The following is a 26638-nucleotide window of genomic DNA, read 5'->3' on the forward strand; positions in this document are numbered from 1 at the left end:
GCCTGTCTTATAGGACAATTATTATTGATTGTGCTGGCCTGTCTTATAGGTTTATTATTATTGTTATTATTATTGGCTGTACAGGCCTGTCTTATAGGACATTTATTATTATTATTATTATTATTATTATTATTATTATTGTCTGTGCAGGCCTGCCTTATAGGTCAATTATTATTATTGTTATTGTCATCTGTGCTGGCCTGTCTTATAGGTCTATTATTATTATTATTATTAGTAGTAGTAGTAGTATTGGCTGTGCAGACCTGTCGTAAGTCAGTTGTTATTATTATTATTATTGTCATCTGTGCTGGCATGCCTTATAGGTCAATTGTTATTATTATTATTATTATTATTATTATTATTATTATTGTCTGTGTGGCCCTGTCTTATAGGTCTATTATTATTATTATTATTATTATTATTATTATTGGCTGTGCTGGGCTTTCTTATAGGACAATTATTATTATTGGCTGTGCAAGTCTGCCTTATAGGTTTATTATTATTATTATTATCATCATCATCATCATCTGTGGCCAATCTTATAGTTCTATTATTATTGTTGTTGTTGTTGTTGTTATTTGTGCTGGCCTTCCTTATAGGTGTTGTTGTTGTTATTATTATTATTGGATGTGCAGCCCTGTCTTATACGTTAATTATTATTCTTATGTTTATTTATATCCTCCTTTCTGTCTTTATCAAGAGACTCAGAGCGGCTTGCAGTAAAACCAAATGACATAAAATTGAAAATCTAAAAAATATGCAAACATTAAAATAGAATTAAATGTTAAGGGTATTAAAAAGTAAACCGTTAAAATCCTTTAAACGTTATTGCATTACCTTGACGCTTTGAAGGACATGGTTTCATTTCTTCGCATTGCTGTTACTTTGTTTTGTTTTGAGTCACTGATTTTGTCAAGATTTTGGGCAGTTTAGCTACAATATTGTAGTCTGGAAAGACACCAACCTTAGTGATTCATGTGCTTTTCTAGCTTTTGTATTGCTTTGCCTGGAGAGGTTTGCCTGGGGCCCAAAGGCAGGAAGGCCCTGCATTCAGGGTACGGAAGAGGATACTTTGTGGGAGATTGGGGTCCTGCTCTTGATGGATTCCTTCCGGTTCTGCACTGAGTGTTCCCCAGGGATCTTGAATACCTCAGTTCTACTTGATGGTGCATATCCTCGTTGCATTAGAGGCCTAACCATGTCCCGTTTGTCTTCCCCAACAGCCAGCCAAGCAGCAGCTAATGCCCGGGGACAGGCAGGGCCCCGATCCTCCTCTGCCGCAGCCTCCAGCCTCTCCGGGATCAGCCTCCAAGAGGCCCAGCAAATCCTCAACATCTCCAGGCTTAGCCCAGAGGAGATCCAGAAGGTGAGGGGGCGCATTTGGGGAGGGAGAAGGGCATTGATGGAAGATGGAAGCCCCCCTTGAGCTACTCCTGCAACCCAGACCTATGTGCCTTTCTCAACTTTCTTTGCACACTTTTCCCAGTAGAACGGAAAGGATCAAAGGGAGTATAGAGTCCAGTTTGAGGGAAGTCCTAGTCTTACTCTCTTCTGCATTGGTCAGACCTTCTCCTTGCCTAATTCAAGAGGGATATTGACAAGATGAAAGGGGTCCAGGAGAAAAGGGTGACTAATAGGATCAGAAGTCTGGAGATCATGAATCCCCTAAAGACCTGGGTCTGTTTAGCCTCCAGAAGAGAAGCAGACATGATGATAATGTTTAAATGTTTGAAAGGACACCACAAGGAAGAGGAAGGAGACTTGCTTTCTCCTGCCCTGGAGAATAGGACTCAATGGGTCCAAATTACCTCCCACCTGACCATTAGGAAGAACTTTCTGAGCTGGTCAGCAGAGGAATTCCCTGTGTTGGAGTCTGGTGGAAGCTCCTTTGGGGGCTTTTAAACAGAGGCTGGATGGCCATCTGTCAGGAGGCTTTGATTGTTCTTCTCCTGCATAGAAGAAGGTTGGAGTGGATGGCCCTTGGGGGACTCTTCCAACTCTGTGATTCTAGGATCCTCTGCTGAAGTCTTTTGGCACATGATTCATAGCGTACCCCACCAAAGGTCTTCACATGCCTCTCCATGGCTTCGCACCATAAGGCATTGCACAGCTACAAGGCGGTCCATGCAAGTTAGTTACATCCTCACCACTCTTGCAGAATCATGGGAGCTATAGTTTGCAGGAGGAACTTAGGATTCTGTGCCTCACCGATCTCAGGACTCTTGGTTGGGAAGAACCGGGCCTGTTGAGAAGAGGCTTCTTTTGCTGTGTTCAGGGACACCCCCCCCCCCAAAGCCTCCATCCTACCTCATTCAGGGATCTCCCTTTTGGATATCAGTCTGTTGCTGGGAACCAACCCGTTGCTTTCTCCTTGGCAGAACTACGAACACTTGTTCAAGGTGAACGACAAGTCAGTGGGTGGTTCCTTCTACCTGCAATCCAAGGTGAGTGGGGCCCCCATTTTGCCCACGATCTCTGGGCCTGGCTCTGCCTTTCCCTTTGCTTCCCCTCCTGCAAGCCCCAGGAGCCCTTCGCCAGCATTGGGCAAGCCATCCTGAGAACTGCAGTAAGATGACAATGATGATAATACCCACCTCTCTTTGCAACTGGTTTAGATGCCAAGAGTCTTCATTTAACCCCCACCCCCAAACTAGTTGGCAGGTGTTTCCTGCAAATGGCAGCAGAGTCAGTCTTGTTCTGCTGTGTGTCCTGAGCCTGATTCTGCCTCCCCGGTGGTGGTACAGCGCAAAGGAGGGTCCCACAGCCCCCCTGCTCTGTATGACTTTTCTTCCATCCCATCTCTGTCTCCTTCTGCAGGTGGTGAGGGCCAAGGAGCGCCTGGACGAAGAACTCCGGATCCAGTCTCAAGGAGAACAGGAACCGCAGCACAAGGCTGAAACGTAGCGCCTAACCCCCCTCCCCTCCCTTCCCTTCCCTTCCCAATCATTAAGTTATAGCTAGCTAATAAATTGCTCTTGTATAGCCTTCGTCTGCAAGCGTCGCTTTGTGTCCGACAGGGGTCCAGACAACCTTCCAATTTGGGCAACTTGTCTGTGCAATTTGCATCCTGGCCTCTGCGAGTCTCGATACACAACCCCTGCACTGGAGCCCTTCATTCGAGGTGAATGGGTTCCCCCTTAAGGCACTGAAAACGAGGCGCACTAGAGTGTTTGGGTTCGCTTTTATTGTTTCTGTCGTAACCGGCCCTCCTTCCTTTGGGGCAGAAGAGGGGACCGGCCGGTCATCGGTCGTAGCTCATGGCTTCCTGCCTTAAAACTATGCTATCAACATGGGGGGTGGGGAGGTGGGGGGACCAACATAGAACTACAATCGAAAGGCACTTAGAAACTGTTAAAATACTGGCGGCCCAAACAGACAGGAAGAGAACAGCAGGACGCAGGAGCACACAGCACCGGCTCAAAGGCCTGGTCGATCGGCAGAAGATGCCGGAAGGGAGGGAGGGAGGAAGAAGGGCAGTGCTGCTCTCAAGCCCCAAAGCGAAGGAGCACGCTTCCGCCTGCACCTGGGAGGCCAGCTCCCTTCGGGGTGGCACAGGGGGGAATGGTCAACAGGAGGCTGCAGGAAGCCCAGAGGAGGGGTCCCTCTGAGAAAAGTAGGTGTGGACAGGCACACAGGGACCCCCCTTGTGAAGGGAGAGGGAGCTCCTTGGAAACAGACTGGAATGGAGGGGAAGAGGAGGGCACAACGGGGGCACCGTGGCTGCCGAGTCTGTCTCCAGTGTCCCTGGAGTGGCTCTGCCTTTATGCAGTTAAAGAAGGGGAAAGAAGGGTTCCTCCTGGCCCTGAAGGTTTGGCTGTCCGTGGGAGAGTCTTGCGGGATTCTGGGACGGGTCTGGCAGGGAGGGAAAGGCAAGTGGCCCAAGGAGAGAGGGAGGAGGCTGCCCACAAAGGAGACACTCCCCCCCCAGGGCCCGCCCCACAGTCCTGTTTGACCTCCTTAATGTGAGGCCCTACTGCTCATAGAGGGGAAGTGAATAAGTCAGTCCCTCCGCGTCTAAGGGGGGGAATGCAAATTGGTGAGCAGCATATGATGCCTTGTCATGGGAGGGGGAGCTTTGTACAGAAGGGGTCCCACTCACCCAGCAGCCATTCCAGACCCAGCACTCCCTCCCTCCCTCCCCACAGAATCTCCTCTCTCCCCCCATGAGAAAATCCTGGGCCAGTGGGGCTTTACAAAGGGCAAGGAAAGGGCTGCCCCTGCCTTTCTGTTGCAGGGAGGACATCAAAGGAGTCCAGAAAGGGCCGAAGAGGAGGGCACAACGGGGGCTGTGTCTGTCTCCAGCGTCCGTGGAGTGGCTCTACCTTTATGCAGTTAAAGAAAGGAAAAGAAGGGATCCTCCAGGCCCTGAAGGTTTGGTGACAACCTGGGGTGGGCCTGGCAGGGAGGGAAAGGCAAGTGTCCCCAACAAGGGCCAAAGCCCAAAGGTCAGCCTGTCCAAGCAGCACAACAGGAATGTGGGTGGGGGTGGGGGGTTGTCACAGCCGCTGCCCATGGAAATGGCGCTTATTGCTTCGCTCAGGAGAGACTCCTCCTCCGTCGTAAGAGAGAGCAAATGAGGGCAAAGGGGGCCAAGTTGGCTCCGTCAGGAGATACAAGGGGGAGCTATATGAGGGGCAGAGGCCTGCCCCCCTCTGATAAGATACTGTTTGTTCTGCCACAAAGGAGGGCAGCCGTTTCAGGGAGGCACCAGACCCACCTTGGAGGTTGCGCTGGGGTCTTGGACCATTTCGTGCATTTGCCTTGACCAAGAAGAGAAGTCTCAGAAGCAAACCCCCCTGGGGACTGGAAGCTTCAGGGCACAGGGCTGTTCCGGTGCCTTGGCGTCTGGACAGGAAATGGGAGGCAGTGATGGGGAGCCTGCTCTGCAACCGGCTCCCAGTGGTCAGTCCTCCTCACCTTTGTCCTTCTCCTCCTCTCAGTTCACCGCCTGCTTGAGCAACACCGACCCAGTGGGGATGACCACCCATCCAGGGGGCAAGGCTTCGCCCCCGCTGCTGCCGTTCCGGTTCCCCCCGGAGTTGACCCCTGTGGAGAGGTCCAAGGCACCTCCAGGCAGCAAGGGAAGCCCCTCCTCGGGCATAGGGGACCCGGCCCGCAGCCTGGCCAAGTCAGTCCGCTCCAAGAGCCCTTTGCAGCTGCCCCTGACAATGCCGCCACTGCCACCGCCTTTGAGGAGCCGGGCTCCGTTCCCGTGGGAGCACCTCTCGGCCTTGGCAATGGAGGCTCCAGCCAGCAGGGAGACCAGGGGCAGCCCCAGCCCGCCGGACGCAAAGGGGGCGGAGAGGAGGGGGCTCTTGGCCAGGTTCAGGGGTGCCAGGACGGGACTGGGGAGGCCAGCGATGCCTGCCGTGGAGCCCAGTCCGGCGCAGGCCAAGGCGCTGAGGTCCAGGGGGCCACCTGGGGGCCCAAGGGGCAGGCCACTCAAGCCGGGACCCCCAAAGAGGCCGGGGAGAAGGAGCTGGGCGCTAGCAAAAGGCCCATCCCCCGCCAGGGAGCCCCCCTTGGAGGCAGCGGAGGTGGCGATGATGGCAGAGGGGCCTCCTTGCGCCTGAAGCATCTCCTGCTGCTGCTCCTGGGAGATGTGATGCCCGTGGGCCTTGATGTGCTTGCGCAGGGAGCTGGGGTCCGTGTAGCGCTTGTGGCAGCCGGGCATCTTGCAGTAGTAGGGCTTGTCCACGTAGTGTGTGCGCGTATGCTTGAAGCGGTCACTGGAATTGGAGTAGCGCTTGTTGCAGCCTTCGTAGGGGCACAGGTAGGGCTTCTCCCCTGGAGGCGGGAAGGAGAGAGGGCAGAGGGGAGCATTGAAATGTGGGGAAAGGAGGGTCTTGGAGGGGGTTATCGGCCTCAGCGGGCCTTCTCTAATATATTAGGATGAACAGAGAGCTGCCCACCCCAAGTGGGAGACTAATCTTTAGCCTTTGGCACCCATAATAATAACAATATATAATAATACCATATATATATATATATATATATATATATATATATATATATATATATATATACACATACATACACACACACACACACTACACACACACACACACACACAATAAATTATAAATAAATAAAAATAATAAGCAATTTAAATGTATCTATTAATGCTTTATGGAGCCATCCCATGAAGATGGGAGACTAATATTTTGCCTCTGGCACCCATACTAATAACAATATATAATAACAAACGTATATACAAGTGTGTGGGTGCGTGTGTATATATTATGTTATTATTATTGTTGTTATTTTATAAATATATTATAACAATATATAATAAATGATAATAAATAAAAATAATAAAATCATTAAACACATCTATTAATCCTTTGTGGAGCCATTCTATGCGGGTGGGATATTAATCTTTTGCCTTTGGCACCCATAATAATAATATATATAAACAAAAATATACATGTGTGTGTATATTATTATTTTATTATATGTGTGTGTGTGTGTGACGTGTGTATATATTATTATATGTGTGTGTGTGTGTATATATAATAAAAATTAAAAAATCATTAAACACATCTATTAATGCTTTATTTTGCCTTTGTCACCCATAATAATAAGAATAATAAGAATATATAATAACATGTGTATTATTATTATTATTATTATTATTACTACTATATAAAAATAATAAAACCATTAAACACATCTATTGAATTGCACCAAACACAGCCTCCTCCTGGCTCAGTCTTACAGACTGCCATCTTGAACAGCCTGCTTGAAAAGAAAGGTTTTAGCCTTTTAACTCTTCGGATCCTAGTCAGGATAACATTCCTCTCTGCATTGCCAGCAAGGAGCCAGTTTCCCTATTCTTGCCCTCTCCATCCTATCTCCACATCTGAAAGGATGCTGTGCTCTTTCACAGCCAATTTGTTGCCCCTTATTGATGCCAGTCCCTTCTCTGCCAGGATGACAACATGGGCACCAAATGCCCCCTACCAAAAAGGGTGGGGTGCTGTCAGTATCATCCATTTCCCCCCACCCCACCCCCCTGCCCTGCCGCTGAGACTCACCTGTGTGTGAACGGTTATGGATCTTCAGGTTCTCGAGGCGGGAGAAGCTCTTGTTGCAGGTGGGGCAGCGGTGAGGCTTCTCGTTGGTGTGGGTCCGGATGTGGATCAGCATCTTGTACCTGCAGGAAGGAAGTCCATGGGGGAGGGTAAGGAAATGGATCACAGGTGGTCCTGGGGCCGAAAGTTGTGCCGTCCCCACCTGCTGGCCCCATACCTGGCGTTGAAGCCCCTTCCGTGGCGGGCGCATCCCTCCCAGTGGCAGCAGTACCCAGTGTCCTTCTCGGGCTTGACATGGAAATCGTTGACATGGTCCACCAGGTCTTGTAGGAGGTCAAAGGGCCGGTGGCACTGCAGGGACAAGAGGAGGGTCAGCGGAGGGGCGCATCTCCCCATCCCCCCAATAAGGCCCCCTGCACACCTCTGGGGCCCCGCTCACCTTGGACCACTGACAGACCAGCTGCTGCTTCTGCAGGGGGAGCTCCGGAGAGAGACGCTTCTCCTTGGGGGCCCCCAGGAAGGCCGAGGCGGGCAAGGGCAGCCCCCCTGCGTTCAGGGGCAGGAAGAACTGGAAGGAGCTCTGCAGGGCCTCGATGTAGCGCAGTGAAGGCAGGTCCTGGATTGGGGGGGGGGGGGGGTCAGCACCGCAAAATCAGATAACGGGGTCTATATTTCCCCCCCTAATAATATTTTTAATTTATTTTTGATTGTTAAATTCCTTGCAACCACACAACCCATCACCCAGACGATGTATTTCCTCTATATCAGGCATGCCCCCCCTCCAGGTGTTTTGGACTTCAGCTCCCATCATTCCTAACAGCCTCGGGCCCTTTCCTTTTCCCCCTCAGCCGCTTAAGCGGCTGAGGGGGAAAAGGAAGGGGCCCGAGGCTGTTAGGAATGATGGGAGTTGAAGTCCAAAACATCTGGAGGGAGGGCCCAAGTTGGCCCATGCCTGGGCTAGTGGACTCACCCGCAAAGAAGAGAAGGAGGAGGATCCTGCGGGGGTCTCTGGGGGTGGCGAGAGGCGGAGGTCAATGGTCGGCGGCTGCGAGGGGCAGGGGGCTTCCCTCTTGTCCTGGGGGCACCGGGGCCGCGGCGGGAGGCCTGTGGGGCAGAAAGGGGCAAGGGTCTGTGAACCAAGGATCCTAGAGCTGGAAGACATACAGCTTGTAGGTCAACCCCCCTTCTGCCAGGCAGAAAGGCACCTCCAAATCCCTTCCAACAGATGGCCATCCGTTTTCTGCTTTAAAAACCTCCTTAGAAGGAGACTCCACTGGGCTCCAAATCCCAGAATTAGAAGGGACCCCCAAAGATCATCCGAGTCCAACACCCTTCTGCAATTAGGGAGCAAGGCAACATTAAAATCCTCCCATCCAGCCTCAGATTGAAAACGGCTGTGGGGGAAAAGGAAAGGGCCTGAGGCTGCTAGAAATGGTGGGAGTTGAAGTCCAAAACACGCAGAAGCAGGGCCTAAGTTTGCCCATGCCCGATCTATACTGCCATAGTTCAATGTTATGGATGCTTGGGAGTTGGTGAGGCATCAGCACTCTTTCGTGAGCCCCCAGTTACGCAGTAGGTTAAACCCCTGTGCTGGCAGGACTGAAGACCGACAGGTCGCAGGTTCGAATCGGGGGAGAGGCGGATGAGCTCCCTCTGTCAGCTCCAGCTCCTCATGTGGGGACATGAGAGAAGCCTCCCACAAGGATGATAAAAACATGAAATCATCCGGGCGTCCCCTGGGCAACATCCTTGCAGACGGCCAATTCTCTCACACCAGGAGTGACTTGCAGTTTCTCAAGTCACTCCTGACACGACAAAAAAAAGCACTCTTTCGCTGAACTTGTAAAACTACAATTCCCAAGATTCCATAGCATTGAGCCGTGGCAGTTAAAGACAAAGCTCGAAATTGTAAGGGCTAAACCTTTTTCTCCAATCCTCAGAATGAGTTTGATGACTTTTAAGGCAAGAGCATTGCACTGAAAAGTGTGGGATCCCACTGACTCACCACCATTGGGGGAGCACGGGGAGGGGGGGCTGGCGATGGGGGTCCCTTCCTCCTCCTCTTCTTCTTCTTCCTCCTCCTCCGAGGCCCGGGGGTCCAGGCGCTTGGGGCCAACGGGGGCCCAGCCGCCCTTCTCCCGGAGCCTGGAGATGCTCAGCTTGAGGTCCAGGGGTTCGTCCAGGGAATGCATGGCGAGGGGTCAGACCCTTCTTGTCAGGGAGGCAGAGCTTCAACCTGCAGGAAAGAGAATAGAATAGAATAACTTTATTGTCATTGTACGTGGTACAACGAAATTAAATGACATCCTCAATTACATTATATATGCAGAATTACAAAACAAAACATCCATCTACAATACATTCTATAACGGTTATCTGGAAAGTAAGGTTACAAGGCATGGAGATCTTATGGGGAATTTTCGTGGGAAAAGTTGTTATCATTGTTGTGTAGCGAGAAGCCAGCCGAAGAGAATGAGCAGTGTCGGTCATCAGTAGCTCATCAACTGGTGTTGCAGTGAAGGTCAGAGATGAGCATCCCCATTCCGTTTCCCTTCTGTCTATCTCCTTCATGACAATGCACATCCGCACACCACTCATGCAACGGCAAATTTTCTCAGTGGAAGTTGGTATCACTGCCGTGTAGCGAGAAGCCAGCCAAAGAGAATGAGCAGTGCCGGTCGTCAGTAGCTCATCAACTGGTATTGCAGTGAAGGTCAGAGATGAGCATGCTCATTCCGTTTCCCTTCTGTCTGTCTCCTTCACGACAATGCACATCAGCACACCACTCATGCAATGGCAAATTTTCTCAGAGGTAGTTGGTATCACTGCCGTGTAGCGAGAAGCCAGCCAAAGAGAATGAGCAGTGCCGGTCGTCAGTAGCTCATCAACTGGTATTGCAGTGAAGGTCAGAGATGAGCATGCTCATTCCGTTTCCCTTCTGTCTGTCTCCTTCACGACAATGCACATCAGCACACCACTCATGCAATGGCAAATTTTCTCAGAGGTAGTTGGTATCACTGCCGTGTAGCGAGAAGCCAGCCAAAGAGAATGAGCAGTGCCGGTCGTCAGTAGCTCATCAACTGGTATTGCAGTGAAGGTCAGAGATGAGCATGCTCATTCCGTTTCCCTTCTGTCTGTCTCCTTCACGACAATGCACATCAGCACACCACTCATGCAATGGCAAATTTTCTCAGAGGTAGTTGGTATCACTGCCGTGTAGCGAGAAGCCAGCCAAAGAGAATGAGCAGTGCCGGTCGTCAGTAGCTCATCAACTGGTATTGCAGTGAAGGTCAGAGATGAGCATGCTCATTCCGTTTCCCTTCTGTCTGTCTCCTTCACGACAATGCACATCAGCACACCACTCATGCAATGGCAAATTTTCTCAGAGGTAGTTGGTATCACTGCCGTGTAGCGAGAAGCCAGCCAAAGAAAATGAGCAGTGCCGGTCGTCAGTAGCTCATCAACTGGTATTGCAGTGAAGGTCAGAGATGAGCATGCTCATTCCGTTTCCCTTCTGTCTGTCTCCTTCACGACAATGCACATCAGCACACCACTCATGCAATGGCAAATTTTCTCAGAGGTAGTTGGTATCACTGCTGTGTAGCAGGAAGCCAGTGGAAGTGAACGACCACTGCCAGTCATCAGTAGGTCATCCACTGGTGTGGTGGTGAAGGTCAGAAATGAGCATCCTCATTCCGTTTCCCTCCAAGTACGAAGTTCATGCTGTAATACGCTACCGAAATGCTAAGGGCATACACACCACTCCGATTCATTGCGAAATCATTTCAGTTTATGGAGAGGATGTAATGTCAAGACAGCATGTGACAAAATGGGTATGGAATAGATTGTGAGACCACGAAGAAACTTGGCAGAGCCATCCAAAACAAACTTTGTGGGATGCTGACAGCGGGAGTTTGCCTCCTTCATGACAATCCGCGTCTGGAAACTGCTCATGCTACACAAGAGTTGTTGACTTCATTTGATTTGGGATGTTTTAAGCCACCCCTCTCACAGCCTCCATCTCACACTCAGTGATTTATTATCTGTTCACCAAATTGAAGGGATACCTGGGTGGAAAACACTCTTCTGACAACGAGGAGGTGATAATAGAAGTGACAAACTGGCTGAAAAAGGTGGAGGGAAAAATAATTTTATGTGTAAAAATAATGTAATACCTATGCTACAATCCATATAAGTTTTGTTAAAATATATTCATTCTTTATATTTTAAAAAATCTTGTAATCTTACTTTCTGGATAAGCCTCACAATAACTGTTGCACAACGCCTAATGCAGTGTTTCTCATTCTGGAAGTCAGGACCCAAGGGTGGGTCACGAGGGGGGTGTCAGAGGGGTCACCAAAGACCACCAGAAAACACAGTATTTTCTGTTCATCATGGGGGTTATGTGTAGAAAGTTTGGCCTAATTCTATCATTGGTGGGGTTCAGAATGCTCTTTAATTGTATGTGAACTATAAATCCCAGCAACTACAACTCCCAAATATCAATGTCATTTTCCCCCCAAACTCTATCAGTTTTCACATTTGGGCATACTGAGTATTTGTGCCAAGTTTGGTCCAAACCTATCATCGTTTGAGTCCATAGTGCTCTCTGGATGTAGGTGAACTACAACTCCAAAACAAGGTCAATGCCCACCAGACGTTTCCAGTATTTTCTGTTGGTCATGGGAGTTCTGTGTGCCAAGTTTAGTTCAATTCCATCGTTGGTGGAGTTCAGAATGCTCTTTGATTGTAGGTGAACTATAAATCCCAGCAACTACAACTCCCAAATGACAAAATCAATCCCTCCCAACCCCACAGTACTCAAATTTGGGCGTACCGGGTGTTTGTGCCAAGTCCAGTGAATGGAAACGCATCCTGCATATCAGATATTTACATTACGATTCATAACAGTAGCAAAATGACAGCTATGAAGTAGCAACGAAAATAATGAATGAATGACTATCTAGGGTGAGCTGGATCACTAAAAATACTCTGAGCTTCCTTAAGGCAGCAGGAATTATAAAGTTCTTGCAAAGAGGGAAGAAGGCAGGCAATAATTCTCGGTCATAGTGGTAAGTAGTCCTCTGGAGTGCCTTTTCTGCCACTGTGCAATTAGCAAACCATATCCAGATGCAATAGGTTAGAACACTCAATCGCACAGCAGTAGAAAGTCACCAGCAGTTTTTCATTCAATTGTTGGTTTCTTAAAAGTCTCAGATAATACAATCTCTGCTGGGCCCTCTTAAGCAATGCTGCAGTATGAACACTGGCGACAATCCATACTTTGCTTTTTAACACGATTATGAGGTCAGGAGTTATTATTGCTGCAATTAACAATGTGGCCCAGTCTGTGTATATGTGCTTTGTGTGTATGTGTGTGTGTGTGTGTGTGGTTTTGTGTGTGTTGCAATGTGTTTTTTGGCTTTTTAAATATCTTCTGTTGTGTTTTTCAGTATTTTTATGAGTGATGGTCACTTGTTGGCCTGATAGGTGTCTTGCGTCCAATTTTGGTGTCAATTCGTCCAGTGCTTTTTGAGTTATGTTAATCCCACAAACAAACATTACATTTTTATTTATATAGACTAGCTGTCTCCTGCCACACATTGCTGTGGCCCAGTATATTCACTGTGTTTTGTGTGTGTATATATTTGTGTATATATGTGTGTGTGTGTGTGTGGTTTTGTGCATGCGTTGTAATATTTTTTTGTTTTTTGGCTTTTTAAGTCTCTTCTATTGTGTTTTTCAGTGTTTTTATGAGTGATGGTCACTCGTTGGCCTGATAGGTGTATTGTGTCCAAATTTGGTGTCAATTCGTCCAGTGGTTTTAGAGTTATGTTAATCCCACAAACGAACATTACATTTTTATTTATATAGACTAGCCGTCCCCTGCCACGCATTGCTGTGGCCCACATGGGGATTCTGTGTGGGAGGTTTGCCCCAATTCTATCGTTGGTGGGGTTCAGAATGCTCTGTGATTGTAGGTGAACTATACATCCCAGCAACCACAACTCCCAAATATCAAGATTTTGTTTTTCCCAAACTCCACCAGTGTTCACATTTGGGCATATTGAGTATTCGTGTAGAGTGTAGTCCAGATCCATCATTGTTTGAGTCCACAGTGATCTCTGGATGTAGGTCAGTGGTTCTCAACCTGGGGTCCCCAGATGTTTTTGGCCTTCAACTCCCACAAATCCTAACAGCTGGTAAAGTGGCTGGGATTTCTGGGAGTTGTAGGCCAAAGCACCTGGGGACCCACAGGTTGAGAACCACTGATGTAGGTGAACTACAACTCCAAAACCAAAGGACACTGCCCACCAAACCCTTCCAGTATTTTCTGTTGGTCATGAGAGAACTGTGTGCCAAGTTTGGCTCAATTCCATCATTGGTGGGGTTCAGAATGCTCTTTGATGGTAGGTGAACTATAAATCCCAGCAACTACAACTCTCAAATTACGAAATCGATTTTTTGAGTGAAGGACATACATTGGGTTGTTAGGTGTATCGTGTCCAAATTTGGTGTCAATTCCCCCAGTGGTTTTTGAGTTCTGTGAATACCACAAACAAACATTACATTTTTATTTATATAGATGATGATGATGATTATTATTATTATTAAGCAGGGTCTGCATAGCCATCGGTCGGGAGGGTGTTGGCTGTGCCTTCCTGCCTTACAATAAGTGGCTGGACTGGATGGCCCTGAGGACGGTGGGGGGACGGGGTGTCTTTCAGCTGCATAGCTCTTTAGAAATGTCCGTTCTTGAGATCCCAGGCTTGGATCCTGGAGAGATTCCCCTGCAAGGGACCTTTCTGTGTTTCCTGCAGGAAGGAAAGAGTGGGCCTTCCTCCCCTCCTGTCTGCGGCCGCAGCCCAGCCCTGTGGCTCCTGGCACTGAATGGAGGAAAAGGAGGAGGAAGCCGGCCCTCCAGCCCACTCTCCGCCTTGCCTTTCTAGCCTTCCTGCTTGGGCTGGGCCTGGCAGGGGGCCATCCAGGAATGGCTCAGACAGGCAGGAATGTGGGAGTGGCTCTCTCTTGGGGGGCCCGGCAGGAAACCATAGGACCCCCCCCCCCACAAGGGAATACAGCTCAGCTGCAACATAGGCAAAGGGACACGCCCACACACACACACACCGGACCTTCAAATTGCCAATAACAACACAAGAAATGGGAGAAAAAAAGGGGGGGGGGTCTCCCAAGAGAGAAAAGGAGCAGCTGCAAGGGTCTCCCCACTTTTGGGGGAAGGGGAGGGACACATTTTCCTCTATGGAGAAAAAAAGGTCCTGGTCTAGAAATATGAAGTTTGGGGCTTTGAAAAATAAGTCCAATGCAGAGTATGCTTTTAATTTTAATCCAATCTAATTTTATTTTAAAAATTATATAATAATAAATATAATAATAAGACTTTATTTATACCCCGCTGCTGAGCTTGTTGATCGAAAGGTCGCAAGTTCGATTCCGGGGAGCGGTGTGAGCTTCCGCTGTCAGCCCTAGCTTCTGCCAACCTAGCAGTTCGAAAACATGCAAATGTGAGTAGATCAATAGGTACCGCTCCGGCAGGAAGGTAATGGCGCTCCATGCAGTCATGCCGGCCACATGACCTTGGAGGTGTCTACGGACAACGCTGGCTCTTCGGCTTAGAAATGGAGATGAGCACCACACCCCAGAGTCAGACATGACTGGACTTAGTGTCAGGGGACTACCTTTACCTTTTTTACCATCTCCCCAAGGGACTCAGTGCGGCTTACATGAGGCCGAGCCCACAACACATCAATAACAAAAGCAATAACAACAAGCAATGCAAACCATTAAAATAAATCTCATAAACAAAAATAAGCAATAAACATGAACAATAGCACAATAAACATTTATAAACCTATGGCCGGGCAAAATGTAATAATTAAAATTTAAAAAGTAATGCTGGGCATGAACGGGTAAGATATAACTGGGATAGACTATTCAGAGAGGGATGGGGTGTGCAGACAGTCCTAGGTCAGTAATAAAGTGCATTTAAGAGGCCATATTGCTGAGAGTTTCCTTCTTCTGGGAAGGCACACTGGAACAACCACATTTTCAGGCTCCTCCTAAAGACTGCCAGAGTTGGGGCATGCCAGGTGTCCTTGGGAAGTCAGTTCCAGAGTTGAGGGGCCACCACCGAGAAGGCCCTCTCCCTTGTCCCCACATATGTTTTAAGGCATTGAAAATCCCCTTTGAAGTAGAGAAGTGGTTCTCAACCTTCCTAATGCCGGACCCCTTAATACAGTTCCTCATGTTGTGGTGACCCCCAAGCATAACATTATTTTCGTTGCTCCTTCATAATTGTAATTTTGCTACTGTTATGAATCATAATGTCAATATCTGATATGCAGGATGTATTTTGATTCACTGGACCAAATTTGGCACAAATACCCGATACGTCCAAATGTGAATACTGATGGGGTTGGAGGGGATTGCATTTGTCATTTGGGAGTTGTAGTTGCTGGGACTTATCATAGAAACATAGAATCAAAGAGTTGGAAGAAACCTCATGGGCCATCCAGTCCAACCCCCTGCCAAGAAGCAGGAATGTTGCATTCAAATCACCCCTGACAAATGGCCATCCAGCCTCTGCTTAAAAGCTTCCAAAGAAGGAGCCTCCACCACACTCCGGGGCAGAGAGTTCCACTGCTGAACGGCTCTCACAGTCAGGAAGTTCTTCTTCGTGTTCAGATAGAATCTCCTCTCTTGTAGTTTGAAGCCATTGTTCCGCCTCCTAGTCTCCAGGGAAGCAGAAAACAAGCTTGCTCCCTCCTCCCTGTGGCTTCCTCTCACATATTTATACATGGCTATCATATCTCCTCTCAGCCTTCTCTTCTTCAGGCTAAACATGCCCAGCTCCTTAAGCCGCTCCTCATAGGGTTTGTTTTCCTCTGGATACATTCCAGCTTGTCGATATCTCTCTTGAATTGTGGTGCCCAGAATTGGACACAATATTCCAGGTGTGGTCTAACCAAAGAGGAATAGAGGGGTAGCATTACTTCCCTAGATCTAGACACTATGCTCCTATTATAGTTCACCTTCAATCAAAGTGCATTCTGAACTCCAGCAATGATGGAACTGAACCAAACTTGGCACACAGAACTCCCATGACCAACAGAAAATACTGGAAGGGTTTGGTTGGGATTAATCTTGAGTTTTGGAGTTGTAATTCACATACATTCAGAGAGCACTGTGGACTCAAACAATGATGGATCTGGACCAAACTTGGCATGAACACTCAATATGCTCAAATGTAAAAACTGGTGGAGATTGAGGAAAATAGACCTTGACATTTGGGAGTTGTGGTTGCTGGGATGTATAGTTCACCTACAATCATAGAGCATTCTGAACCCCACCAACGACAGAATTGGGCCAAACTTCCCACACAGAACCCCATGACCAACAGAAAATACTATGTTTTCTGATAGTCTTTGGTGACCCCTCTGACATTCCCTCACAACCCCCCCAGGGGTCCCGACCCCCAGGTTGAAAAACACAGGGGTAGACAAAGGCAGGGTATAAATTGAGCAAATAAATAAATAAATAATCCATTTTCGATGCAGGAAGATACAGGAAAAAAAACCCAACCCCAAATTAACAAAAAAACCCTAAACCAAACCCTTGCACATTTTTTTTGTCCAGGAGGGAATTTTTCAGAACCAAGTCCTAAAGTTGTGCTGGGGAAACTGCACAAAAAAAACCGTTACAAACTAGCCAAACTTTTCACCCAACTTAAGAAATCCCCAGTGTTGCAATGGGTTAAACCCTTGTGCTGGCAGGACTGGAGACCGACAGGTCAGAGGTTCAAATCCTGGGAGAGCGTGGATGAGCTCCCTATGTCAGCTCCAGCTCCCCATTTGGGGACATGAGAGAAGCCTCCCACAAGGATGGTAAAACATCAAAATATCCCAGCGTCCCCGAGCAACATCCTTGCAGACGGCCAATTCTCTCACACCAGAAGCGACTTGCAGTTTCTCAAGTCGCTCCTGACACGGAAAAAAAGGGGGCCTTGTGTTCTGTACAGACCTGTGAGGTCGGCCTGGGCCCCTTGGCAGGCAGTAGCTGGTTCACCCTGTGACCATTTGCATATGCTAATGGGGCAGAGGCCAAAGGGATGTAGGGGGTCTCCTTGCCCACTTACTAGGAGGAAGAGTGGGGTCATACACCCCCCCCCCCCAAATCCATGGGGATTGGGAGGAAGGAGTGGGTGCTGGAGCCAAGGCTGAATTCCTGAGCTGCTTCTCTGAGAGGCGCCTTGGGTGGGGCGCCTTGGACACGAAGCGGATCCAGAAAGCAGGCCCCCCCTTCCCTTCCCTGCTTCCAAAGGCGGCTGCTGGGTTGCAGAGGCTGCCAAGCCAAACTCCGCCTGGAGCCCCACATTCCTGGGAAAAGAGGCCTTCCCAGAATCCAGAGGAACCGGAACAGCCAGAGACCTAAGCAGCCCCCCCACCCCACCCTCCGCCTTCCTTCAATGCTGCCGCCACGGCCTCCTTCCAGGGCCCCACCCTTTGGGTCACAGCCGCAGGGAGGGAGCACAGGCCAAGAGAAAGAAAGAAAGAAAGAAAGACACCCAGAGAGACAGAAAGGAAAAGAAGGATTCAGGGGAGTGGGAACCAGCACCAAGCCACTCCAAGGCCCAAGGCGTCACTCCCTGACCTTTGACCTGGAGGGACACCCACCCCAAAAGGAGGCTTTTAAAAGCATTTCAGAGCCACAACAAGAGGCAGGAGGGGAGCCCACAAGGGACTCAAGAAAATGGGTCAGGGTCTGCCTGCACATGCCCCCCCCCCATAGCTATACATGGCAGCCCTTTTGTGCAATGGACTCACAAGCAGCCCTCTCCCCACTCCCATCCTGCCTTGAATTATGGCAGCCCTCTCTGCACAAAAACAGAGTGGAGGGTCTGCCTTCAAGCCTCAAGGAGAAGTGGGTAACACATAAATTATTGTCGAAGGCTGTCATGGCTGGAATCACTGGGCTGCTGTAGGTTTTTTGGGCTATGTGGCCATGTTCTAGAAGCATTCTCTCCTGACATTTTGCCTGCATCTATGGCCTTCCCAGAATCCTCAGAGGTTGTAAATAATAATAATAATAATAATAATAATAATAATAATAAATAAGTTGTTGTAGGTTTTTCAGGCTACATGGCCATGTTCTAGAAGCATTCTCTCCTGACATCTCACCTGCATCTATGGCAGGCATCACAACCTCTGAAGATGCCTGTCATAGATGCAGGTGAAGCGTCAGGAATTATTGCTTCTAGAACATGGCCATATAGCCGAAAAACCTACAACAACCCACATAAATTATTATTATTTTACTGACACAATAATAAATAAATAAATAAATAAATAAATTTATATTCCGCTCTATCTCTCCAAATGGACTCAGGGCAGATTCCAAACATAAAAGGCAAACATTCAATGCCCGAACACAACAACAATTCATCCATACTAACAAAATTTATACAACCCAACATATAAATATGAATTATGACACAGTATGTCACAGCAAACGAGTATATATATGCTGGATTCTGAATCACAAAATCACAAGTCGAATACTTCCCGAGTGTTTAGGACTGTGTGATATTATTATTATTATTATTATTATTATTATTAGATGCATAGCAAGATTAGCACACAGCAAACAAGATCACTCTGCTGGCTTTTGCATTTGCTTACACATCAGACACTTCCCAAGTGTCTAGGCCTTGTATTGGCAAATAATGCATGTAACTTTGTCAGCGCCAATTGTTTTTAAGTGCTGGCCAAGGTCTTTAGGCACTGCACCCAGTGTGCCAATCACCACTGGGACTACCTTGACTGGCTTGTGCCAGAGTCTTGCAGTTCGATTATTAAATCCTTTATTATTTAAATAATAATAAAGGATTATTATTATTATTACTACTACTACTACTACTACTCCCCATCAGAAGCTATCTGTGAGAACTGAAGCACTCATTCCCAACTGAGGGACAGATAGGTGACCCCTTTCTTCCCTGACCAGTGCCCTCTTGCCTCGATTTGGGTCCCAATAGGGAGAGAAAGGGGCCCCAATCCCCCAGAGCCTCTGGCACAAAGAGTTGTAAGGGAATTCTTGCCTGAATAGGCAAGGGACACAACAGCCACCTATTTTTTCAGGGGGGTGGAGGTCTTTCCTGCTGGGGCTCCCCATAAACGAACCTCCTTCCCTTAGGAATCCCAATGGGTCATGATCCTGGGCCCAAGTCCAAGCAGGGACTTTTATTAAATCCTTTGTAGGGGGAGATCTAAGTGGTTCCTCCTATTTCAGTGTTTCTCAACCTGGAGGTCAGGGAGTCGTGAGGGGATATCAGAGGGGTCACCAAACACAGTATTTTCTGTTGGGCATGGGAGTTCTGTGTAGTAAGTTTGTGGGGTTCAGAATGCTCTCTGATTGTAGGTGAACTATACATCCCAGCAACTACAACTCCCAAATGACAAAATCAACCCACCCCCCACCCCACCCCACCCCCGCAACACCGCCAGTATTCAGATTTGGGCATATCGGGTATTTGTGCCAGATTTGGTCCAGTGAATGAAAATACATCCTGCTGCTGCATATCAGATATTTACATTACGATTCATAACAGTAGCAAAATCACAGTTATGAAGTAGCAAAGAATAATTTAAGGGTTGGGGGTCACCACAACATGAATGGTCGCGGCATTCAGAAGGTTGAGAAACACGGCTCAATTTGGACCTTGCCTAAAATGAGTCGAAGCTGCCTGGTTTGAATATGCAATGAAAGCCACTTATTAGCCAAATTGTTATACACATGAGATATACATATTTTGATAAATAATAATAAACAGTGATTCGTATTCCTTGTCACGTTCTTACAGACCCCCGGCCTCGGAAGGTGGGGTTGGGGCGCTAACCCATACTGGGGAGGGGTCTCAACGCATGAGTTGAGGGTCTGACAACATGATCCCCTCCCTCTGGCATGACACAGCTGTTTGGAATGAGACCCCCAAAGATGGGGGCCTCTGTGGAGAGGCTTCTCATCTCATCTCCCCCACTTTTGCAGAGAGCAGCCGAGGACAATGCCCAGCGGGGGCCGAAGGGGAGGAAGAGGGCCCTGTGCCCAGATGGCTGGCTTGGCCCAGCTCTTGGCACAGCCTCCATGCCCCCTTTTCTTTCGCAGACACAGGCAGCCCCCACCCCCCTCTGCTTTGCCCAGGGCACCTGCCTGCTCCTCCTCCTCCTGGCTTCCCTGCTCAGCAGAGCGAAGCAGCAGCAGCATCCGCCACCTCATCACCAGGCCGCCGGCACCGACACCGCCTCCTCTTCCTCCTCCTCCATTGAGCAGCGGCATCCTGAGCAGCAGTGGAGGAGGAGGAGGCGGCGCTGCTGGCGTTCCTTCCACCTGGGCAGCTGCCAAGGGAGCCTGCCAGGCCCCAGGCTGTCTGCAGAGCCCCAGCTGCGACTGCTGCGAGGAGGAGGCAGCGCCAGACAGAAATAGAGGGGGGGGGGGGCATACACAGAGAGAGAAAGGGTGGGAAAGGCCCCTTATTATACTGGGGAGCTATGAGACTGAGAGTAAGGGAGGGGCAATGTGGGGATCACAAAGGAAAAGGCATGCTATTTGGGGCCAGTCAAGAGAACACCCCCCACCCCCCAAAAATAGCATCATAGACTCATAGAGATGGAAACCTTCCTCAGGGATCATCCAGTCCAACCCTCTTCTATCACAATCCAAGCCCTCCTGACAGATGGTCATCCAGCTTCTGTATCATCATTATCCCCATTTTTTGTATGTGTCAGGAGTGACTTGAGAAACTGCAAGTCGCTTCTGGTATGAGAGAATTGGCCATCTGCAAGGACGTTGCCCATGGAGCACCCAGATGTTTTACCATCCTAGGGGAGGCATTTCTCATGTCCCCACACAAGAAACTGGAGCTGACAGGCAGAAGCTCAGCCCACTTTCCGGATTCCAACCACCGACTTTTTGGTCAGCAGTCCTGCCAGCATAAGGATTGAACCCAGTGGTTCCCCACATTTGGGCCTCCGGGTGTTTTGGACTTCAGCTCTCACAGCTCCTAACAGTTGGTAAGCTGGTTAGGATTTCTGGGAGTCGAAGTCCAAAACACCTGGAGACCCACAGGTTGAGAACCACTGGTTTAACCATTGCATCACCGCGGGCTCCTATCATCATAACAGAGTTGGACAGAACCCAGTGAAATCCTGTTACTCTGCCAGGAAGGAAGCACCCATCCAAGCCCTCCTGACAGATGTGTCACAACAGCAGCAGCAATAGTTGGATAGACCCCCAGTTGGATAGACCCCAAGGGCAATCCAGCACAATCCCATTATTGTGCTAAGGAAGACTCCATCCAAGCCCTCCCGACGGATGGCCATCCAGCCTCTGCAACATCACCATCACCGTCATCCTTGAGTTGGAAGAGACCCCAAGGCCCACCCAGAACAATCCCATTATTCTGCTAGGAAGGAAGACCCCACCCAAGCCCTCCCGGCAGATGGCCATCCAGCCTCTGCATCATCATCATCATCATCATAATCATCATCACCATCATCCTCGAGTTGGAAGAGACTCCAAGGGCCATCTAGCCCAATCCCATTATTCTGCTAGAAAGGAAGACCCCATCCAAGCCCTCCTGACAGATGGCCATCCAACTTGTACATCACCATCATCGTCATCCGCGAGTTGGAAGAGACCCCAAGGACCATCCAGCCCAAATCCATTACTCTGCTTGGAAGGAAGACCCCATCCAAGCCCTCCTGACAGATGACCATCCAAGCTGTGCATCATCATCATCATTATCCTAGAGTTGGAAGAGACCCCAAGGCCCATCCAGACCAATTCCATTGTTTTGCTATGAAGGAAGATACTATCCAAGCCCTCCCGACGGATGGCCATCCAGCCCCTGCATCATCATCATCATTATCATCCTTGAGTTGGAAGAGACCCCAAGGGCCATCTAGCCCAATCCCATTATTCTGCTAGAAAGGAAGACCCCATCCAAGCCTTCTTGATCATCCAAGCTGTGCATCATCATTATCCTAGAGTTGGAAGAGACCCCAAGGGCCATCCAGACCAATTCCATTATTTTGCTATGAAGGAAGATACCATCCAAGCCCTCCCGACGGATGTCCATCTAGCCCCTGCATCATCATCATCATCCTAGAGTTGGCAGAGATCCCAAGGGCCATCTAATCCAATCCCAGTATTCTACTAGGAAATAAGACCCCATCCAAGCCCTCCTGACAGATGGCCATCCAACCCATACATCACCATCATCATCCTAGAGTTGGAAGCGACCCCAAGGACCACCCAGCCCAAACCCATTACTCTGCTTTGGAAGGAAGACCCCATCCAAGTCCTCCTGACAGATGGCCATCCAACCCATACATCACCATCATCATCCTAGAGTTGGAAGAGACCCCAAGGACCATCCAGCCCAAACCCATTACTCTGCTTGGAAGGAAGACCCCATCCAAGCTCTTCTGACATATGGTATCACAATGACAACAATAATAATTGAATCATAGAGTTAGGAGAGACCTCAAGGGCCATCCAGTGAAATCCCATCACTCTGCAATGCAGGAAAGGCCTTGTTTTTTGAGGCGGGGGCTCACAGTGAAGTATGGGCCAACTTCAGCCCTCTGGGTGTTTTGGACTCCCACTCCCATCGTTCCTAACAGCGTCAGGCCCTTTCCTTTTCCCCCTCAGCCGCTTAAGCGGCTGAGGGGGAAAACGAAGGGGCCTGAGGCTGTTAGGAACGATGGGAGTGGGAGTCCAAAACACCTAGAGGGCTGAAGTTGGCCCAGGCCTGGCCTAAGTGCGCATGCGCACTGTCTTCCCTCTACCCCCCCTCCCCTCCCCTCCCCTTCCTCACCTTGGCTTTGTCCGCGTCCCGAGGGGGGGGGTCTCTCTTCTTCCCTCTCTTCTTCCCTTTTCCTTGCTTCCTTCCTCTCAGCCCCTCCTTCCTTCCCCGGCCGCCCTCCGGCCCCGACGGAGCCCCCCGCCGAAGAGGCCGCGCCGCATCTGCGCCTCAGGAAGGAGAAGAAGGGAGGGGGGGCGTTTCCGCCCTTTGGGGGCTCTCGAAGAGGAGGAGGAGGAGGGGGAGGAGGAAGGGGAGAGAGAGAGAGGCGAGTGACCAGCCTGGCCCCGGCCGCCCAGCGCCCCCTTTGGAGCAGGAGAGGCCGTCCCTCCCTCCCTCCGCCAGGCCACGCCCCCTCCTCCCACCACCCGAGGCCACGCCCCTTCTTCCCCTCTTCTCTACCCGAGGCCACGCCCCTACCCCTCCCCGTGCGCCAGGATAGGACAAGAGAAATCGAGGCCCCGCCCATTCTCCCCTTCATCTTTATCGGAAGCCCCGCCTTCCCCGTGAGCGCCAGGACAAGGCAAGGGAAGGACCCCGAGCCGAGGCCCCGCCCATTCTCCCACTTTAATCTCTACTCGAGGCCCCGCCCCCTCCCTCTAGGCCCCGCCCATTCTCCCCCTTCATCTCTATCCGAAGCCCCGCCTTCCCAGCGCGCTCGACAGGACAGGGCAAAAGGCGGAACCCGAAGCCCCGCCCATTCTCCCCCTCATACACGAAGCCCCGCCCCCCCCGCGCGCGCCAGGACAGGGCGAGGGAAGGAAGCCGAGCGGAGTGCGCACGCGCAAGCGGCTCTGCAGTGGGCTCTCTGCCTGATGGGACCTTGTAAATAATAAATTTATTTATTATTTATTTACTTTACTTGTATACCGCTCTTCTCAGCCCAACAGGCGACTCAGAGCGGTTAACAACCAGTATCAGCAACACAGTACGAAATCATTAGTCATTTAAAACAGTAGCATCAATTAGTAGTATCAACAAAATCTGGCTACCAGTATTAAAAAACTCTAAAATTACAACAGCAAAACAGCAGAGAGGAAACAACCAAGCACATCTTAACACCTCTCAACAGAACATTTTCCCAGGCTCAGCCAGGCCTTCAAATGCTAATGAAGGTGGTCAGCTGAAACATTCACACCTAGCTTCAGCAGAGAGCTCTTTGCCCCACCTCAGTCATTCCACAGATATATAAATCCATTTTCCTATTTCCAACAGACCTCACTACCTCTGAAGATGCTTGCCATAGATGCAGGCGAAACGTCAGGAGAAATGCCTCTAGAACATGGCCCTATATCCCGAAAAAACCCACAAGAACCTAGTAGTATCAATTAATTAACATCAAAAACATCAATGCAACAATACAGCAAAACAACAATCCATCACGTCTCATCAACAGAATCAGCATCCGATCTCGTTGTCCATATTCCAGTAAACAATCAATTGCCCTGTTTAGTTAAAAGCCTGTTCGAAGAGCCAGGTCTTCACTCTCTTCCGGAATGCCAATAAGGAGGGGGCCGATCTAATGTCTGTAGGAAGGGCGTTCCACAGCCGGGGGGTCACTACTGAGAAGGCCCTGTCTCTCGTCCCCGCCAGGCGTGCTTGTGAGGCCGGCGGGACCGACAGCAGGGCCTCCCCAGACGATCTTAATGTCCTAACTCAATAAAATTTTATTTATATACTGCTCTATTTTCCTCGAGGGGGACTCAGGGCGGTTTCCAAGCAACATCACCAAAACATACAAAGTAAACAGCATAACATAAAATTAATAAAACAACAGCTTTGGCTGTTGCTTTCTGTATTTATTTTTTTTAAGTGTCAGGAGCGACTTGAGAAACTACAAGTTGCTTCTGGTGTGAGAGAATTGGCCGTCTGCAAGGACATTGCCCAGGGGACGCTCGGATACAGGTCCCTAGCCGGGAGGGGGGGACGGAACAGGGGACTTGAGAGGCTTCAGTCCCCCCCGAAATTCTCAGGGTGGTCCGCAAGAAGTCCTTAGTAGGTAGGTAGGTAGTCCCCTGACATTGTTGTTGTTCATTCGTTCTGTCGTCTCCAACTCTTCGTGACCTCATGGACCAGCCCACGCCAGAGTTCCCTGTCGGCCGTTACCACCCCCAGCTCCCTCAAGGTCAGTCCAGTCACTTCAAGGATGCCATCCATCCATCTTGCCCTTGGTCGGCCCCTCTTCCTTTTGCCTTCCACTTTCCCCAGCATAATTGTCTTCTCCAGGCTTTGCTGTCTCCTCATGATGTGGCCAAAGTACTTCAACTTTGTCTCTAGTATCCTTCCCTCCAGTGAGCAGTCGGGCTTTATTTCCTGGAGGATGGACTGGTTGGATCTTCTCGCAGTCCAAGGCACTCTCAGAACTTTCCTCCAACACCACAGCTCAAAAGCATCGATCTTCCTTCGCTCAGCCTTCCCTAAGGTCCAGCTCTCACATCCATAGGTGACTACAGGGAATACCATGGCTTTGACTAGGCGGATCTTTGTTGCCAGTCTGATGTCTCTACTCTTCACTATTTTATCGAGACTGGACATTGCTCTCCTCTCAAGAAGGAAGCGTCTTCTGATTTCCTGGCCACAGTCTGCATCTGCAGTCATCTTTGCACCTAGAAATACAAAGTCTGTCACGGCCTCCACGGTTTCTCCCTCTATTTTCCAGTTGTCAATCATTCTTGTTGCCATAATCTTGGTTTTTTTGACGTTTAGCTGCAACCCGGCTTTTGCGCTTTCTTCTTTCACCTTGATTAGAAGGCTCCTCAGCTCCTCCTCGCTTTCGGCCATCAGAGTGGTGTCATCTGCATATCTGAGGTTGTTAATGTTTCTTCCAGCAATTTTCACCCCAGCTTTGCATTCATCCAGCCCCGCACATCGCATGATGTGTTCTGCATACAAGTTAAAAAGGTTGGGTGGGAGTATGCAGCCTTGCCGTACGCCTTTCCCAATCTTGAACCAGTCTGTTGTTCCGTGGTCAGTTCTGACTGTTGCCCCTTGGTCCTTGTACAGATTCCTCAGGAGAGAGAGAAGCGCACATTACAGTAATCCAATCCAATAAACTGCTATGTTTATTCATCTCATGATCTGATCACCATGCTCAATATATCCCATATGCAGGGGGGTATTGGGATGATACAAAAGATTTGCTAGGGTAGATCCTGAGCCCACCCCACCCCCCACCCCCCGAATCAAAACCCTGGCTCGGATGTGTTACTTTCTGTATGATTTATTATTATTATTGTTGTTGTTGTTATCCTGACTTCCTCTTCCAAGCAAGACCAAAAACAAGTTCCCATTGAATACATAATAATAATACAGAATCATCATAATACACAAGTAATCCAATACTTTAAAACTATTTGGGGAGGGAGGGGGGATCCGGCTTTGGCTTTTGCAGGGCTCCCTTCGTGGCCCTTCTGCTTCTCTCTCTCTCCCCAGCTGAGCCCCCGCCAGCCTCCTGGCCCCGCCCTCGGCAGGGATGGGCTGCCCTCCCCCGAAATATCCCGCGTGGGCGGCGGCATCAGCTGCTTCCGGAGTCCGGATGCGAAGCGGGGGGAGGAGGGAGCGAGAGGGGAGAGACATTCTTGAGAGGCGCCCAACTGGAAACGCCCCACCCCTCCTCCTTCCCCCCTCCGGACAGACAGGGAGGGAGGGAGAGGGAGAGGGAGGGAGGGGGCGGGCCTTGCAATGCCAGGGAGGAGCTCCAGAAGGCAGCTCCCCCCCAAAAAAACAC

The 26638-nt window shown here is 49.5% G+C and overlaps 2 protein-coding genes across 4 annotated transcripts in view; one reads left to right on the forward strand and one right to left on the reverse strand.

The window, feature by feature from the left end:
- Positions 1-2982, forward strand: part of LOC137094726 (mitochondrial import inner membrane translocase subunit TIM16-like) — an 80245-nt gene extending 77263 nt beyond the window's left edge. For both annotated transcript variants that reach the window (XM_067473332.1, XM_067473331.1), the window contains 3 exons: positions 1224-1366; positions 2379-2444; positions 2818-2982. In XM_067473332.1, coding sequence (XP_067329433.1) covers positions 1224-1366; positions 2379-2444; positions 2818-2904 — 296 coding nt within the window. In that variant the 3' untranslated portion in view covers positions 2905-2982. The remainder of the gene's footprint in view (positions 1-1223; positions 1367-2378; positions 2445-2817) is intronic.
- A 180-nt stretch (positions 2983-3162) lies between these two features.
- Positions 3163-23243, reverse strand: LOC132782063 (zinc finger protein GLIS2). Of its 2 annotated transcripts, none has more exons than XM_060786724.2 (7): positions 22927-23243; positions 9040-9270; positions 8005-8138; positions 7474-7650; positions 7252-7385; positions 7038-7156; positions 3163-5787 (listed from the first exon to the last, which is right to left on the reverse strand). In XM_060786724.2, the coding sequence occupies exons 2-7, from the start codon at positions 9224-9226 to the stop codon at positions 4937-4939; spliced, it is 1602 nt and encodes a 533-aa protein (XP_060642707.2). In that variant the 5' UTR covers positions 9227-9270; positions 22927-23243; the 3' UTR covers positions 3163-4936. The 2 variants fall into 2 exon arrangements, with proteins under 2 accessions (XP_060642707.2, XP_067329434.1); XM_067473333.1 differs by lacking the exon at positions 22927-23243 and adding an exon at positions 20259-20475.
- Positions 23244-26638: the final 3395 nt, after the last annotated feature.

This window comes from Anolis sagrei, chromosome X, assembly GCF_037176765.1.
Source record: "Anolis sagrei isolate rAnoSag1 chromosome X, rAnoSag1.mat, whole genome shotgun sequence".
NCBI lineage: Eukaryota > Metazoa > Chordata > Lepidosauria > Squamata > Dactyloidae > Anolis > Anolis sagrei.